The sequence below is a fragment of the Pollicipes pollicipes genome, unplaced genomic scaffold, assembly GCF_011947565.3.
Source record: "Pollicipes pollicipes isolate AB1234 unplaced genomic scaffold, Ppol_2.1 Scaffold_7261;HRSCAF=8764_pilon_pilon_pilon, whole genome shotgun sequence".
NCBI lineage: Eukaryota > Metazoa > Arthropoda > Thecostraca > Pollicipedomorpha > Pollicipedidae > Pollicipes > Pollicipes pollicipes.
Genome location: NW_023597054.1, coordinates 19,828,294 through 19,843,193, shown reverse-complemented (window position 1 = coordinate 19,843,193; position 14,900 = coordinate 19,828,294). Strand labels below are relative to the sequence as shown.

Sequence of the window (14,900 nt, the reverse complement as noted above, 5' to 3'; positions counted from 1 at the left end):
TTAATTTGCCCAGTTCGATGAGTTGATTTACATCGTAGTTTCATGTCGAAATTTGGAACGGGCAAGCTTTACTCAGTCCGAATTTGTGATTGACAGCATGTCCCGTGTGGGTACGTACGTGGTTGGAATTTCCAGTACAGCGCGCCGGCGAAGATCTTGCGGCAGGGGACCATCCCATCCCTCTGGGCAGAATCCTTATCCCTGAAGCCATGACATGATTTCAATTGTTTTATACTTTATTCATAATGAGACTGCCGCCGACGAGATTAATTCCAACGTACAGGTGACGTGGCCAGCGGAGCGCACCCTGCACGCGCTCACGTGTGTGTACCCGAAAGATGGCATACATCGCCTGGAACTCATTGAAGCAGTGCGCTTTCGGTGGAAGTCGAATCATGTTTTATGCCGAAGATAATTGAAAGAGGTAGACATTCCCAGAACGGAATGAGAGCGAGGAAGAGCTCCCGCCCGGCAAATAAGCGACACAGGCGTACTGCCATGATTAGTGACTAGATAGGAAACCTGTGACATACGCATTTGCAGCTGTATGGGACATAATGTGCAAAGTTCGCGAAGAGTGTGGCATATTTACAATACACACACATAAGTGAGACAAACTGTTACCACTTTTGTTCTCATTTAGCGCCTAAATGCTTCTATCGCATCAGAGCCTTCGGCCAGAAAACAAATTCAGAAAGACAAGGCTTGGAGGTATCTGATAACATGCAGGGCCTAATTCAAAAGGAAAAGGATCCCGCGCGCCTGGGGCAAATACATTACCATTTGCCCTTATTTGCGCCGTGACATCAATGTAAGGGATAAAGCTGATGGCGAGACGAAAAGATCCCGTATGCTGAGTCATCATATGACACAAAAATATAAAGGATAACGCTGATGGCGAGAGGAAAAGATCCCGTATGCCCAGTCATCATTTGACTCCAAAATGCAGGCCAGACTGGAAACGTTTTGCTTTTGTTGTTGGGTATACATTGCAAGTTTGCTAGCCATAGGCATAGGCGTTGGAGACAATAGAAACATGGTGGCAGTGCTCGCTTTAGAGATCGTATGTAGTAACCACGAACTGGTGGTATCCATTGAAAACTGAGATGCACAGAAACAAGTCAAAGACTACATGATGGTGTTACGTTTTGCCTTTCAGTTTCATGTGCTTGTCTGCTGACACTTTTAGACACTTTTGAGATCGATGACTACAACAGCCATGCAATAGTCCATGGAAAAACTATTACCACAAATGGTTGGGTTCATCCAGTAACATCAAACTGGTAGTGCAAAATGGTGAGAGTGAGCGCCAGGTTAATGATAAGACCTATTAGTGCATGGACTGGTGTTCACTGCTCAGGAAGCCACGAAGACCAAATTCCTGCATGATTACTCCGCTTAAATTGAAAATAGGTCTTGAACAGGCAAGAGTCGTTGGCACCACTTTCTGGACTGTCCAGAAATATCACTCTAACAAAGTTGCTCGTGGTCAGTGCCAAGTGGGCCTATTGTCCATATCTTGATGATCTTGCATACCAGACATCCTGGCAAGGAAAGCTAAACATGCCTCTGTGTGCGCATCTTGGATACAGGCGCAGCGACCAAATTCTGTTCACGTCATTAGCAATTGCTGTGGTTCCGAAAGTTTCTTTCCGGATGTACATCGTTAGACAGCGCCATTGCTGTCACATTTTATGACGTCACTTGGGGATTCATTTGCTACCCGTATTGATCGCTGTGTCATGGTACGTACAAGGATGATGTATTCTTATTAGAGTTAACAGCTTGGTCATCATCGTGGAGCTGTTTGTATTTCATTATCATCAGCCCTATTTTCATGTGTTGGATTTTGCTCATAAATCTTGCAGATGCCGATTCGGCCCCGATTTCCGGAACAATACTTATACAATACAAATGTGAGCTTATTTTGAATTCGGGCAAGGCCTTCGAAAAGAGTCAGCGGCTTACTCAGGAGAGCAACATGTGTAAAAGGTGAAAACGGGTACCATGCCATGCAGTGGCTGTGAAGTCAATAGCAGTTGCACTGCAACGCTTTGCTCAATGCTCACCGTGCTTTTGTCCCTCCCCACTTCCCGGAATATATTCATTCAATTCCCTTGATCATTGGTGAATGCAAAGCACCATAAGGTAAAGCACACGTTTGGCACAGCGCTGAGATGAGTGAAAATCATAACAGCTGTCACCAGTTCGCTATATTTCGGTAGGCGTCACTGGCCCTGTGACTTCTCGCACCAGCCTCTGCAACATTTGAACTCCGCTAGCTCATGACTGTCACTGTGACATAAACAAACAACCCGATGGAAACAGCCCGGATTGAAACCTGAGCGATCGACGCCCAAATACCCTGTCTTCGATCCGCCCTCCTTCACCCCCTTTGTTCGCCTCAGCAACGTTTGTGCATTTAGCATCGAATGCGGGGACGACAATGGTCTCAAAACCAACACGTGGACAATCAGTCACTGTTTTCTGCCCTGAAGCTACCGTCGACTCATTATGACATTATGTTCGTATTCTTTACTAACATTTACAACCATCCATGGGCTTTAATCGGAAATGTCAAGTGGGTGTTGTGATACATCTGATCATGTTAAAACACAATCAGTTAAATATTTGTTTTCAGTGGGACACAAGCTTCTGTTGCATGCCTCTGTGAAGTCAGCGATTGTTCTGGCATGCCTTTCTCAAAGTCGGCCCAGAACTGCCCGTAGGCCATGTGGGATGCCGCAATGCTGTCAGGATATGTCATATTGAAAGTCGGGAAATCATGCGATTTGTACGCTCTGGTTGGAGCGGGTTTCTGGTGATCTACTAACAATCAGGCAGGACGAATCGGTCCTCACGTTAAAATATATTTCACTCATGAAATGATGATTTTCTTCAAGTTGCTTTCCATCTCATGACACTAGAACGCAAGCATTCAATAAATGGTTTCGGTTTTTGTATCTCTCACGTGCCTGAAAGCCTTTGGACACTTGCTAAGTTTGGCACTGAGAGAGCCGCTGAAGTGTTGCAGCCCACCGATATGAATCAAAAAGCCCAGTAGCCCGCCTTGGCATATGCATCGCCGCAAGACCACGCAGACCGCTTCGCTACAGGTCAGCTTTTTAGAGCAGTGATGTTAGAATGCACAAGGCTCGTAACATGAGAAGGAATGAGTCTTCTTGCTGGATTTGATGAGTGTCTATCTTTTGGGAGTGTTTGGTTAATTGAAACATCTGAAAGATGCTTGCAGTTCGGCGCCCGTACAAAATTGTTTGCCAAACAGTAGAGCAATGATCCTGGGCCTCACGTAAGGAAGCTGTGATAATAGATATGCAAAAGGTTGGGTGACATGCATTAACAAATCCATTAACCTGCTGCTCTTATTTTTCTTAATTCGTGATGCTCTTAAAAATGGCCACAGTGCAGAACCACAAAAAACACCATTGAAAAATTTAGACGAAGGCTTACCCTTACAAAGTCGTTTTTCGGTCGAAGACAGCATTTTGTCACACGCAGCACGGAATGCCAGACGTCTGCAGGGACGCTGCAGTAGGCTCGAGAAGGTTGGTACCGTTCTTTACGACCAGAAAATGTAAGTCTTTAGGTAATTTGTGCTTGGTATTTTAGTACAAGTTGGCTCAATTTTAACTGTCACAAGATAACAACAGGAAATGTATCTAGGATTTATTATTTACTCATTCTGTACAGGCGGGTGCATTATATGTACGCATGTACTGCCTGAAAACAAGTGAGCATCGTGTTAACCATTGTGACTGGGAAACATTCAACTTCTCGTCTATCATCCTTGTTTACACATTTGTATTTGTAGTAATGTATGTCCAACGCCCGTGCAAGTTGGTTGTTTTTTTCAAAATAGTTCAACGTTAGTTATATATCGTTTATTCTGTTGTGCTTATTTCGCGAGTCCGTAATTAAGATGTAAATAATTAAGATCATTGGTCTAGAAATTGTCAGTAGGTTCGTGTTTGGTACGGCAAAACTAGTTTGCATCCTCACCAAAGTAGGCACGAAACATGAGAAAATAACTATTTTGTTTAACGGTTTACAGCAAGCTTCCCACACTGGCCACACAACTACCGAGTATCATCGATAATAACTTTCATCACACTGTAAAATATTGTTAAGATCCGTTACTATTCTAACTGATTTTCTAAAGGATAAATTAATCGATGAGAATCTCATGTTATTCTCATGTGAAAACAAGTCCAGTAATTATTAAGGTAGAAAAGGACGCATAATTTATAATAATCTTTACCACATTGTCACAATCGCAGCGACCAGAAAGTTGGTGAGCCTAAGTTACATCGACTGTAAACGGCAAATATGAATGAAACAAGCATCTTTGAAAAGACATGCAACAAAATCGCATCATTCACGCCCTTTGAAGTCTTCGAGTGCTAAATGACCTGCACCGTAATGTTCTATGCTCATGAGCAAAGAACTGCTTAAGTCTCTGCTTGTAAGTCATGCGTGCGATTTCTCACAATTTGCTTCTGATCAATGACACGTGAGTGCTGAGTGGACGAACAGATGGCACCGCGCATGAGCCGGTGCACCTTTCAAAACCGTGGTGTATTTATTGTGGACAACTGAAGTTTCCTCAAGACTGAGTCTTTAGCAATTGTTTTGGAGTTATATAATTTTGTCTGGATGTGTTCGTTCCTCATTCCCTATTTAAATCGCCGAGTATAACGCTTGTTCTGTACGCATCCTTATGCTAAATCATACAGAAAATTATGAGCGAACATTGCTTATGCAAACATCCCCATTTATGTTGATCGTTCAATACACACAAAAATGGAAAGGAGATATATCTTTGGAGAAAGTGAATTAGAGCACATGGGAATGTAGGGTCAATTGCGTATGCGCAGCACTCCTTCTAAGCCTGCGTGCAGTTTTGTTCAACCTAACACCATCTGCGGGGAAATCATGTTTGCTTTCGCAAAAAAAGGCCTCAAATCAAATAATGCAATGGCATGCAGATGGCTGTGGCGGCTCACTGAACTGAAAGACGGGCGCCATTCTTAGCACGTGATCGCGAACTGCCGTGCTTATGGTTGTTTGTAGCACACAACCTCGTTAATGGCCAAACTCGTTGTCAATGCTCCTTAACTGAATGCCACCACCTTCGAAACGCACCGTCCATGCTGTGCGTAGTCGCATGTCTTATCACTGAGGCCCACACGCCGCCTCCAGCGCTTCTCCGCCTTCACAGCTAACTCCGTCGTAAACGCCCACTGCACTTCTTCCGCTAGTTATTACTTCGTTTGAGCTATGAACATCAGCGCCAGTGCCCTTTACACCAATCCTGCGCATCGCTTCCACCAGTAAGCGATCCCTCCGTTCTGTTCGCTCTCTCATAAGGCCCCCGCGAGTTCCGCTGGTGCCGAGCCTTCACCCTAATTGTCCATACGTCACTAGGCTTTCCCTGAACTTTCATTTATCACGGCCTGCAGTATTTATCATTTTATCATTTCATCTCTGCTCCAGCATCGATTGAAAGTCCGCATGTACCGATCAACCAGATGCCTGCCGTGTGAATCCCGTGGGCTCTAGTTTGTGGCGAGGATGCTGTGATGGAATGGCAGCTTGTTAAAATGCTTCTTATAATGTTCAGTTACCTCGCTCGTCACGCATTACCTGCTCTTCACCTACCATATTCCTTGCAGAAAGATGGTCTATCAATGCGAAAGACGTCATTGATTCTCTCACCCCATAAGTAAATGGTTGACATAGGCATTTAGCGCACGCATTCGGCTGAACCTTGTTTCTTGTTTAATTGCTCCTGGGGCGCATTTACCGGTTTGTCGCACCTCCCTCAACCAGAAACAATTTGTCTTCTAATGCTGAACAACCTCTTAATATTTAGATTCGCGTTGTCACCTTCTAAAGGCAGGGTTTATATTCAGCGGAGCGCTGGTTCTTCGTTTCCAATTGGCAATTTCCCATCTGCATTTTTCGGCCGTACTCGGAAAAGGCCGGACCAATCTCCGGACTTCGATTCCCCCGCATGTCGGCGGCAATTCATTTTTCATGTAAGCTTTATTCACCTTTCAAAGAACAATGATTCCAAAAGTTAGGGATCACGCACGAGGGGATGGCGGTCGAAATTTGAAAATAGAAAACTGCATTAGACGGCGGCAGATAATGGCGGCACGCGGGGAGGCATTTATCGACAGGGGGACCGGCAGAGACAAAACTTACGGCAGCAGAAGAGGCCAGCACTGAAGCCTCACATGGCGGGCAATTACAGTAAAGGGTCAGATGGAATGGGAATAATCTTCATAAGTCATGCACTTTTGTCAGCTGAATTGCAAACACTTGTCTGATTTCCCATAACTTAATGTCCTGAAGGTAACCCTTACGCTGAGAAGAACCCATCGTGTTGTTTCCTAAATGAATTTCAGTAAAATGGAGCACTATCTAGTGCAGCTTGGCAAACAGACTAGCACCAATTTTGCTATGGACCAGTATCATGACCTTATTAAGGTCGGTTATTTGACATGTTAATTACCTCATTCCCAATCGATGACTGTGGTTACGGTTTTTACCAAGTTTATAACACGAGGTCATGTGATGCATTTAAGGCAGATATGACTTTCATAGGATACAATTATGTCAAGGTTTACATGTACAATAAGAATATAACTTTCTTAGAATTCCGTTCACGACATGTACAGCATCGATTTATGCCCTCGCGCTTCATGTTCCGCCATGGGTTGACACCAATCTCCGTCTAATTTCGCTGCGTGCAGCTCGTCTTCGTTTCATTGCCTTTTCTCGAAACAAAGCATATGCAGTTCTGGACGCAAATCTAGAACTAATTCAAGTCACCGATTATCATTCAGAAGTGTAGGTTTTGTATCATTTTTTTCATTTGATGTATTTCATGTGAGCAGTTCCGCAGGTGCACGCATGGGAGGCACGTAGACACCCTCTCATGCATGGGAGGCACGTGGACACGCACCCACTCGCCTCCCCCTTAAGCAATGTGGAGCGACCGGGCATCGGGGAAATCAAGAAATAAGAATGGAAGACAACCGCCGAAGCTCATATTGTTTACTACAATGCAACCGTGAATAAACATAAAATAAACCGTGACATAAGACATACGTGAGACATTCATAAGACATACAGAAGACAAAACGTACGTGACGTGACACTAGGACATGAATCGTGACAACATTATGGTGCCTCGGGCAAATTTCAAGAAAGGCACTTTGAGGGGCCCAAGTAGTCAGAAGGGTGTTCAGAAGGCTTACATGAGCACCCTTGCCTGGGGCCGCTCGAGGTTGGGTTATCTCCCTGCAAAAATGTTGAGTGCGAACCGAGGTACGTCCGTGTTCTACTAAAGCGTCGATGACATGCCCATTATTTCAAAACAAATAGCGTGTTCCAGGATATCGTAGTTAGTTGCTCATTTCGCTCTTAAGTGTCCCCCACGTCTTCGAAGCAGTCTGTGGATGAAACGTCACGGCTTCCTTGCTGATGGACATCAAACCAAATGGAAAAAGTGCAACCCATTTCTAACCCGGCATCGCAGGAGGCAAGAAATCACACATCGCTAAATATGAGCTTCAAGCCTTCCGTTGGTGTTTATATATGCAAGAGAACAGTTCGGCCCTACCAAGAACGCAATTGCTTGACGCGTTCATTCTGATCGTAGTTAACTGCAACTGTGCCTCGACATGATTGGTATGTAAACATGAGCAATCTACATCGGTATTAAGGGGGAAGGGTGCGATAACCATGAACATAGCGTGAAGTGGTCTCCTTGTTTCATTTCCGTGCTGGCTCTGCACTGCCCTAGCAGAGCTATTTAGCGAGATCATTGGCTGGAATAACCGTCTGTACATCGACACGATTATGAAGAATGTTTCCGCGCCTACACACAGGCCGCATGAGTAGATTACACCTCGCGGCGAGGCAGCAATCTGGAACTGCTCCGATGTCGCCTAGACGTGGTATCTTTCCAACCATAAGTGATCGAACCGCTGGAAATGCTAACAGGTAAGCACACAGAACGAATGTTGTCATATAGATGCCAGATGAAGGAGTTCACACGTAGCGCCTTGAACAACGCAAAGTGATCTTCAGCACATAGCGCCGTGTTTTTCCCTGCTGACGCCTCCCGCCACCTTGGTGCAAGCGATAAGCAGTAATAAAGAGCCTGTAGTTACCCTGACAAATGTATTACCCCCAGATTACGTCTGATAGCCCTTGCTACAGTGCGGGGAATCTTGGCTGCATTTGTCGCAGTGATGAAAACGAAGTGCCTAGTGCAGGGCCCTTGTTGCGTCGAACCGCGACAGGCATTTCGTTTCAGACCTCAGGCGGACGGGGTCTGCGGACCCCGGTCCGCGCCGGGACTGACACACACAGACCACTTTTGCGTCGATGTGCGCTGCGGTCGGCTTCATCAAGCAAGGTGTGTGGGGCTACCGCCGTCGATCCTGAAGCTTTGGCGGAAAGTTGTGAGCAGTATCGCTATAAGCAGCAACATTTATAGATATGCAACTGTATGTTACGCGGTGCACAACACTTCGCTGTCCCAATCTGCACTTCTGTTTGCCGAATGCCGGTTATCTGTTGACAGGACACAGTGCCAATTGCAGAAGCCATAAATAAGGGAGCCGTGTGAACCCATCGAAGAGCACACCACGCTGCACTACAGCCATCATGACCATGAAAATGGCTATGAACCGTACAGCAAAATTGCGCCTTGCGACGAAATAAGCACAGAGTTTGTTGTGTGGTGAAATTGACCACCGCTGGCCATATCAAATGATGCTGTGTGTTGTACCCGTTTCACACCTTAGCACGAAAACTCTCCTGTTCATAAAGCTACACCTGCACTGCGCACCAAAGCCCAACTGTTGTGGCGGAGAGTCTTCAGCAGCGGATCAAATCACGAAACATTGCTGGAGCTTGCCGATCGGTCTCCGAGCGAGGTTGGCTGCTCCCCAGCGGGCTGTCGCGGGCGTCTCTCTCGCCCTCGGCACGAGCATATTACGTAAACACCCGGCTAACTTCTCCCACCGTAGGCTGGCCACGGCGGCAATAAAGCAATCAGCGGCGATTGGCCGCTAACGCCGGGCCAGCGGGAGATGTGCTGACGAGCCGGCCACAGACACGGGGAGAACGGGGCTTACTTACGATCTGGTCACAGACACAGGAGGGCTGGGCTTACGAGCCGGTCACAAACACGGGGAGAACTAGGCTGACGAGCCGGCCGCAGACACGGGGAGAGCGGGGCTTACGAGCTGGTCACAAACACGGGGAGAACTAAGCTGACGGGTCGGCCAGAGACACGGGGAGAACGGGGTTTACGAGCTGGTCACAAACACGGGGAGAACTAGGCTGACGAACCGGCCAGAGACACGGGGAGAATGGGCAGACGAGTCGGCCTCAGGCACAGGGAGAACTGGGAAGACGAGCGGGCTTCAGGCACAGGGAGAACTGGGAAGACGAACTGGTCACAGACACAGGGAGAACTAGGCTGACGAGCTGGCCTGAGACGTGAGCGGAGCCAGGTAGAATGACAAGTAAGCCACAGATACGGGGGAGAATTGGCTGACAGCCTGGATCGAACCAAGAGAAGAACTTGCACGGGGCAGAGGTGACCGAATGGCCGACGTCACAGGCAAAACTAAAACTGGGCCGAACTGACAAGCTGGCTTGAGCCATGGAGAGAACTACACCGACCGGCTAGCATCAGCGACGGGAAGAGCGGCATTGGGACAAACAGCAGTTCGAGCTTATGATCAAAGCATGACAGAAGCGACCGATGACTGCGGACAGGGGAGGGGATGACTCAGATCGCACAACTTGCCTATTCCGAAATACCGTCCAATGGCCGCTAACAGCGCTACATCGTCGGTCGCGACCCGCAGCATCGCACGCCGCGTTTTAGAACCGCGCACACTGCCTCCTAAGTGCCCCGCTCGGCTCGTGCCACGCCCGGACTCCCCGCGGCTCGGCGTGGCCCAGTTCGCAGCGGTGTGGCGCCCCTCGACGTGGGCGTCTCGCGAGCGCGAGCATCGGCGAAAAAAGAAGACGTATGGCGGCCGGCGGGCCCGGGGCCGCGCCCGTCCGCGGACGCCCGGTCACATCCTGGCATCGGTGTCACGCCGACGCGAATTAATGGCTTATTTCGGACGTTGCAGGCGGGTAAAAAGCGTCCCATTGGGGCGCGAGGGGAGCCGACGGGGGCGGCTTAAACGGCGAAGGTGGGGAGAGGGCACGCGCACGTCGGCCTGACACCCCCAGCGTCAGTGTTTGGCTCCGATACGGCATAATGGCCGGCACGGCGACGACGGGGGTGAGGCCGTTTCCGAGCATGTTGCGGTATATTTTTCTTCCGGCGTGAATTATTATAGACATGCTGGGGTCAGTTTATGCTGGCCGGCGCCGGCCGGCGGCCGAGCCGGCGGGCTCCAGTACTCACTTTGCCCGATGTGAACCCTCTTCATCCAGGGGTACACTTGCCGCGTAACCTCCGCCTTCGAGTCTTTGTCATTGTTATTGTTCGCGGTGGCGCCGGCCTGGGCGGCGGCCGGGCCGCTCTGCTCGGCACTGCTGCTGCTGCTGGTGCTGGCCGTCGAGCGCGGCGACTGCTGCGACGGCGCCGGCGGGTTCGGCGTCGACGAGGTGGACAGGTCCTGTGGCGAGCCCACGCCCGGCTCGAACTTGCACGACGAGGAGGTGGCCGTGGCAGCCGGCGCCGTCGAGGCGGCCGACGCCGGCTGCGAGGCGGCCGGCTTCGCCTTGGCCGGCAGCGCTGGCGAGCTGGCTGGGTGCAGCATTCGGAAGTCACCGGCCGGCATCGGCTGCTGCTGCGGCTGCGGCTGCGGCTGCGGCTGCGGCTGCGGCGGCTGCGGCTGTGGCGGCGGCTGAGCGGCGCCGTAGCTGTAGAGCTGCGAGTGCGGCTGCTGCTGGCCGTAGCAGGCGCCGCCGCCGTAGTTCTGGCCGTAATACTCGCCGCCGCTCACCTGGCCGCCGTCCTGGCCGCGCTGCGCCGCCCAGTTGGACAGGCTGTCCACGAACTGGTACGAACTCATCGCGCCGGTCGCGTCCGCGTCGCCGAGAGTCCGAGTCACTGCGAGTCACCCCGAGCCCGAGTCGCGCACCGGGCGCCCGACGGGAGCCGACCCGCGTCTAGCGCGGCGCGCGGCACATTGCGTGCGCGCGACGCGGACCGACTTTGCCGACCGGTCGGCGCGCCGGCCGCGGCCGACGCTCGTGAGCGCGCTGTGCTGGCGCCGGCCGCGCTCACAGTCGCCCCCGAGGGCCGCTGTTTGTTGTCGTTTGCCGCGCGCCGGCTATGCGACAGTATCGGGAGGTGCGGTATGCGCAGCCCTGTCGTTTCGCGGCCGGCGGGCTCGTAAATTCGGCCGGATGGCCACGTTCACACTTGGCGGTCGAGCGTAACCCCTTCGCTGGAGCGTCTTAATGAGCCGCACAAAAAGACACTAAAAGTGTGCTTAACACGTCGTAATTGTCCAATAAATTTGTCCGGGCACACGCCGCCGACCACACGCACCGACCAAAGACTTCAAAAATTTCCGACCGCCCCCGTATTGTTTAGGAAAGCCGTAAATTTTCAACGCTGAATGCCAGGGGAAACGAGCGAATAACTGTCTCTTACCGGCCGCACTTTTGTCAAAAATCCATAAATATCCGGCGGTTGAGGTTGAGTTTCGCTGTAAATCACTTCCACCACTTGTGCACAGTCGCTTCCAGCTATTCCACCTCACGCACTTGTTCTCGCCGTGCCCGTTTTCAATATTACTGTAGTGTGACACCGGCAAGTGCCATAAGACATGTTAACCCTACGAGCTAAATTTACGATCTGTATATGAAAATGCCCGGCCAATCCCTCTCCACTGCGAGTTACGGGCGAGCTCAGGCCATTCGTTCTGGCACGCGGGGGCAGGGCTTCGGCGCTAGTTCGTCGCCCGGCCACCAGGGGCTGCGCCGACGGCGGCCGGCAGCCAGTCGGCGGCCGCCAGTGATTTACGAACAGGACATGTCTCGCGCTGTCGAAGCCGGCTAACGGGAACATTCCTATTGAGGCGCTCGTTATCTGCGCGACTCAATGCACGTCCTCTCATAACGCGCCATCCGGGGCCGGTGGCAGTGTCGCGCCGGAACGCGCCGCGGCAAACGGCCGAGCGCGACGCCTCTACCGCGCAGATAATCTAATTCAGAATAGAGATAGCCGATACATCAAATGGACCGTCGTAAATCATGCAGGTAAAAGAAAAGCTTGTACTGGCCCAAAGTTACGGTATGTCCTGACGCCGGCCAGTCGATACGATCGCGGGGCACACACGGCCGGAGCGGACTCGCCCGTCCCGGCCGGGCCGCCGCCGCCGGGCCGCGCGGCCCCGCGCCCTGCACCGGCGCCTGCCTCTAATTGGACAGACTTTTGGCCGAAACAGGTCCAGTTGCAGGAATGTCGCACAGTAGCCTGACCGATGTCAGGCGCCGATGCCGGTGCGGATAAGCGGACTGACAGCGGCCGATCGCGCCGCGGCCACAGCGGGCTAATATTTTGAAATGGGTGCTGTCAGGTGCCGCTTCAGCCGCCTCTCACGAGCCGCTGATGATTTAATCGCGCCCTCGCGGCGGTCAGTGGTGCAATGGCAGGCCTTGGATCGGCCGCGATTGCAGGAAAGACGGCACTTCGGGAGGACAGCGACGACATGACTTTGCGGGCTTCCTGAAGGGAATTTTTGCGGCGGCGAACCGACCGCTGTTAGTGACACCGAGCCCCAAGTAAGGACCCGAGCAAAGTCGCGATTTTAGCTCGGTGTTCGGCTAGATCTGCACGCTTTTGTAATCGGATGAATCGAATCCCGGACGGTTCGGTTAGTTTTTCAAGACCGACTCTTTTTCCACCCGAGCCAGAACGGCGGCTCAACAAGCAAAAGTGGTTTGGGTGCTATGATTCACTTGATAGCATTTTTATACGTTCTGGAACCGGTGCCTGCAGGTGATGCCAGTTCTCGAGTAAAGCTAGAATATCCACCCAGCCGCTCGATGAAACAGAAAGGAAGTAAGTTAGATATTCAGGTGGGAGTTATACGGCCACCTAGAAATGTGGCCGTGGAAAAGATGGACACTAGATATAAGTTCAGTCGGACAGATGTAAAGAACTTGCCGTTTCGATATGTTTATCTTGTATGCTGTGTTCGTGCATGAAAATATTCATAAAGCGTTAAGTTGTGTAGCTATCTCTCATCTACATGTTAACGTGCTCCGATTTGTAATTGCTCGCTATATATCGCCCAAACTGGAAAGTGCTGACGCAAGAATATGCGTTATTGTCGTCATGTAATATTGTGAACATGTTTGGGTAGCATTAACACCTGCCAACATGGCGACATCTTGTTATTCGTGTCTTATCATGTAGATGCGAAAAAAAGAAGCCTGGGTGTAGATAATCTTTTGTCATCTTTAACGCTTGTTTTATGTATCCACTGCCTATGTGCCCATACACGTGGTTTAAAACCGGCTTGTTTCTACCAGATGTTGACAACCCAATTTTGTTAATGTGCTGTGCATTTATCATGTTTCAGTATTGTCAGTAATAGCATTTATTTATGTATACCATGTCCGTAAAGGTTTGACAACCGTTTCTGACACGCTGCACCTGCTGCGCGGGGCTCGCCGCTTCCTTGGCGCGTGTTCATGGATCGCTCGTCCCATCCACTGAAGCATCTCAGACAAACCATCACACCCTGAGATCGGCGTGACAGATATGACGGCCATCGCAGCACACAGCTCTTCGGTCTCATCCTGTATGGTCACTCCTCAAGCAGCCCATTTTGTCGGAATCGCGCTCCTTATTCTTCGGGCCAAAAGAGCGGTGTATCAGACAGTGATGGCTCTCCCGCCCCTCCCCGCCCCTGAGTGTGCTTGCGATGGGGCGAGAGGAACTGGGGTGTTGATGACGCTCATTCACCGCCATACAGTGAGATGGGTGACGTGTATGGTTCAATGACATGGTTTAGCGTCATGGTATTTGCCCAAACGTACATGGGCTCTAGACTGTATGTCGCATTATAAAGCGTAGGTCCGATTCATTTTCCAGCCATAGGTTTATGGAGCGGGCAGATGCTGTGAGTAGTGTGCCAGATATATGCCCTCAGGGTTGCAGCAGGCCTAGATGCATGTTCGCTTCTGGTATTATTTCGCGTGCAGCTGTAACAGCCAGTGACCGAGTTGACGTCCCACGGACTTTACCACGCTGCCGACTCACGCGCTGCCACCGACCCTGCCCGGCCCCTGGCCGGCCCCTGCCCTGGCCCTACCACTTAGCTGAACCCTCGGTCACCTTCACATTGCAGAAGCGCAAGTATCGGCTGATCGGCACGTGAAGACGCGGCTGTCAGCGCGGGCCCCGAGCGGCGGCCTCCTCGCCACACGTCAGACCCGTCCAGTCGCGTGAGGTGTCAGCGACGACGCGTCAGCGGCGACGAACCGGCTACGCTGACACGCGGCCGTGACACGAGGGGACGAGCTCGTGGCAGATCCGGCCGCGGAGCCGGACATACCGCTGTAGTCGCGAGGCGACTGCGAGGCTTGTCTCACCCCGCGTCCGGCCTGAGCACGAGAGCGGGGCGCGACCGTGTGAACACCTGTGAGCGGCGTCGACTCGGGGCAACAGCCCTTAGGAGTACAGCACTACGCACAAACTTGCAACCGTCAGCATCATGTTTTTTTTTTTAGAGAACATGCGTCGCGTTGTTCATTAGCATTGATCGTTGGTATCACCGTCAGGTCCAGTTTATATTAAGTAGAAATCCCCCACGATCATGACAATCCAGTATAATTTTATCTGAATCTGTCTATTTTCTCTCTCTCTCTCC

General features: G+C 50.9%; 1 protein-coding gene across 1 annotated transcript in view; it reads right to left on the bottom strand.

Annotated features, from left to right (window-relative positions):
• LOC119111151 (homeobox protein Hox-B7) overlaps positions 1–14,900 on the bottom strand; it is a 64,895-nt gene that overhangs the window by 38,877 nt on the left and 11,118 nt on the right. Inside the window, exon 2 of the mRNA XM_037234980.1 lies at positions 10,472–10,614. Within this exon, the coding sequence (XP_037090875.1) occupies positions 10,472–10,614 (143 nt within the window). The remainder of the gene's footprint in view (positions 1–10,471; positions 10,615–14,900) is intronic.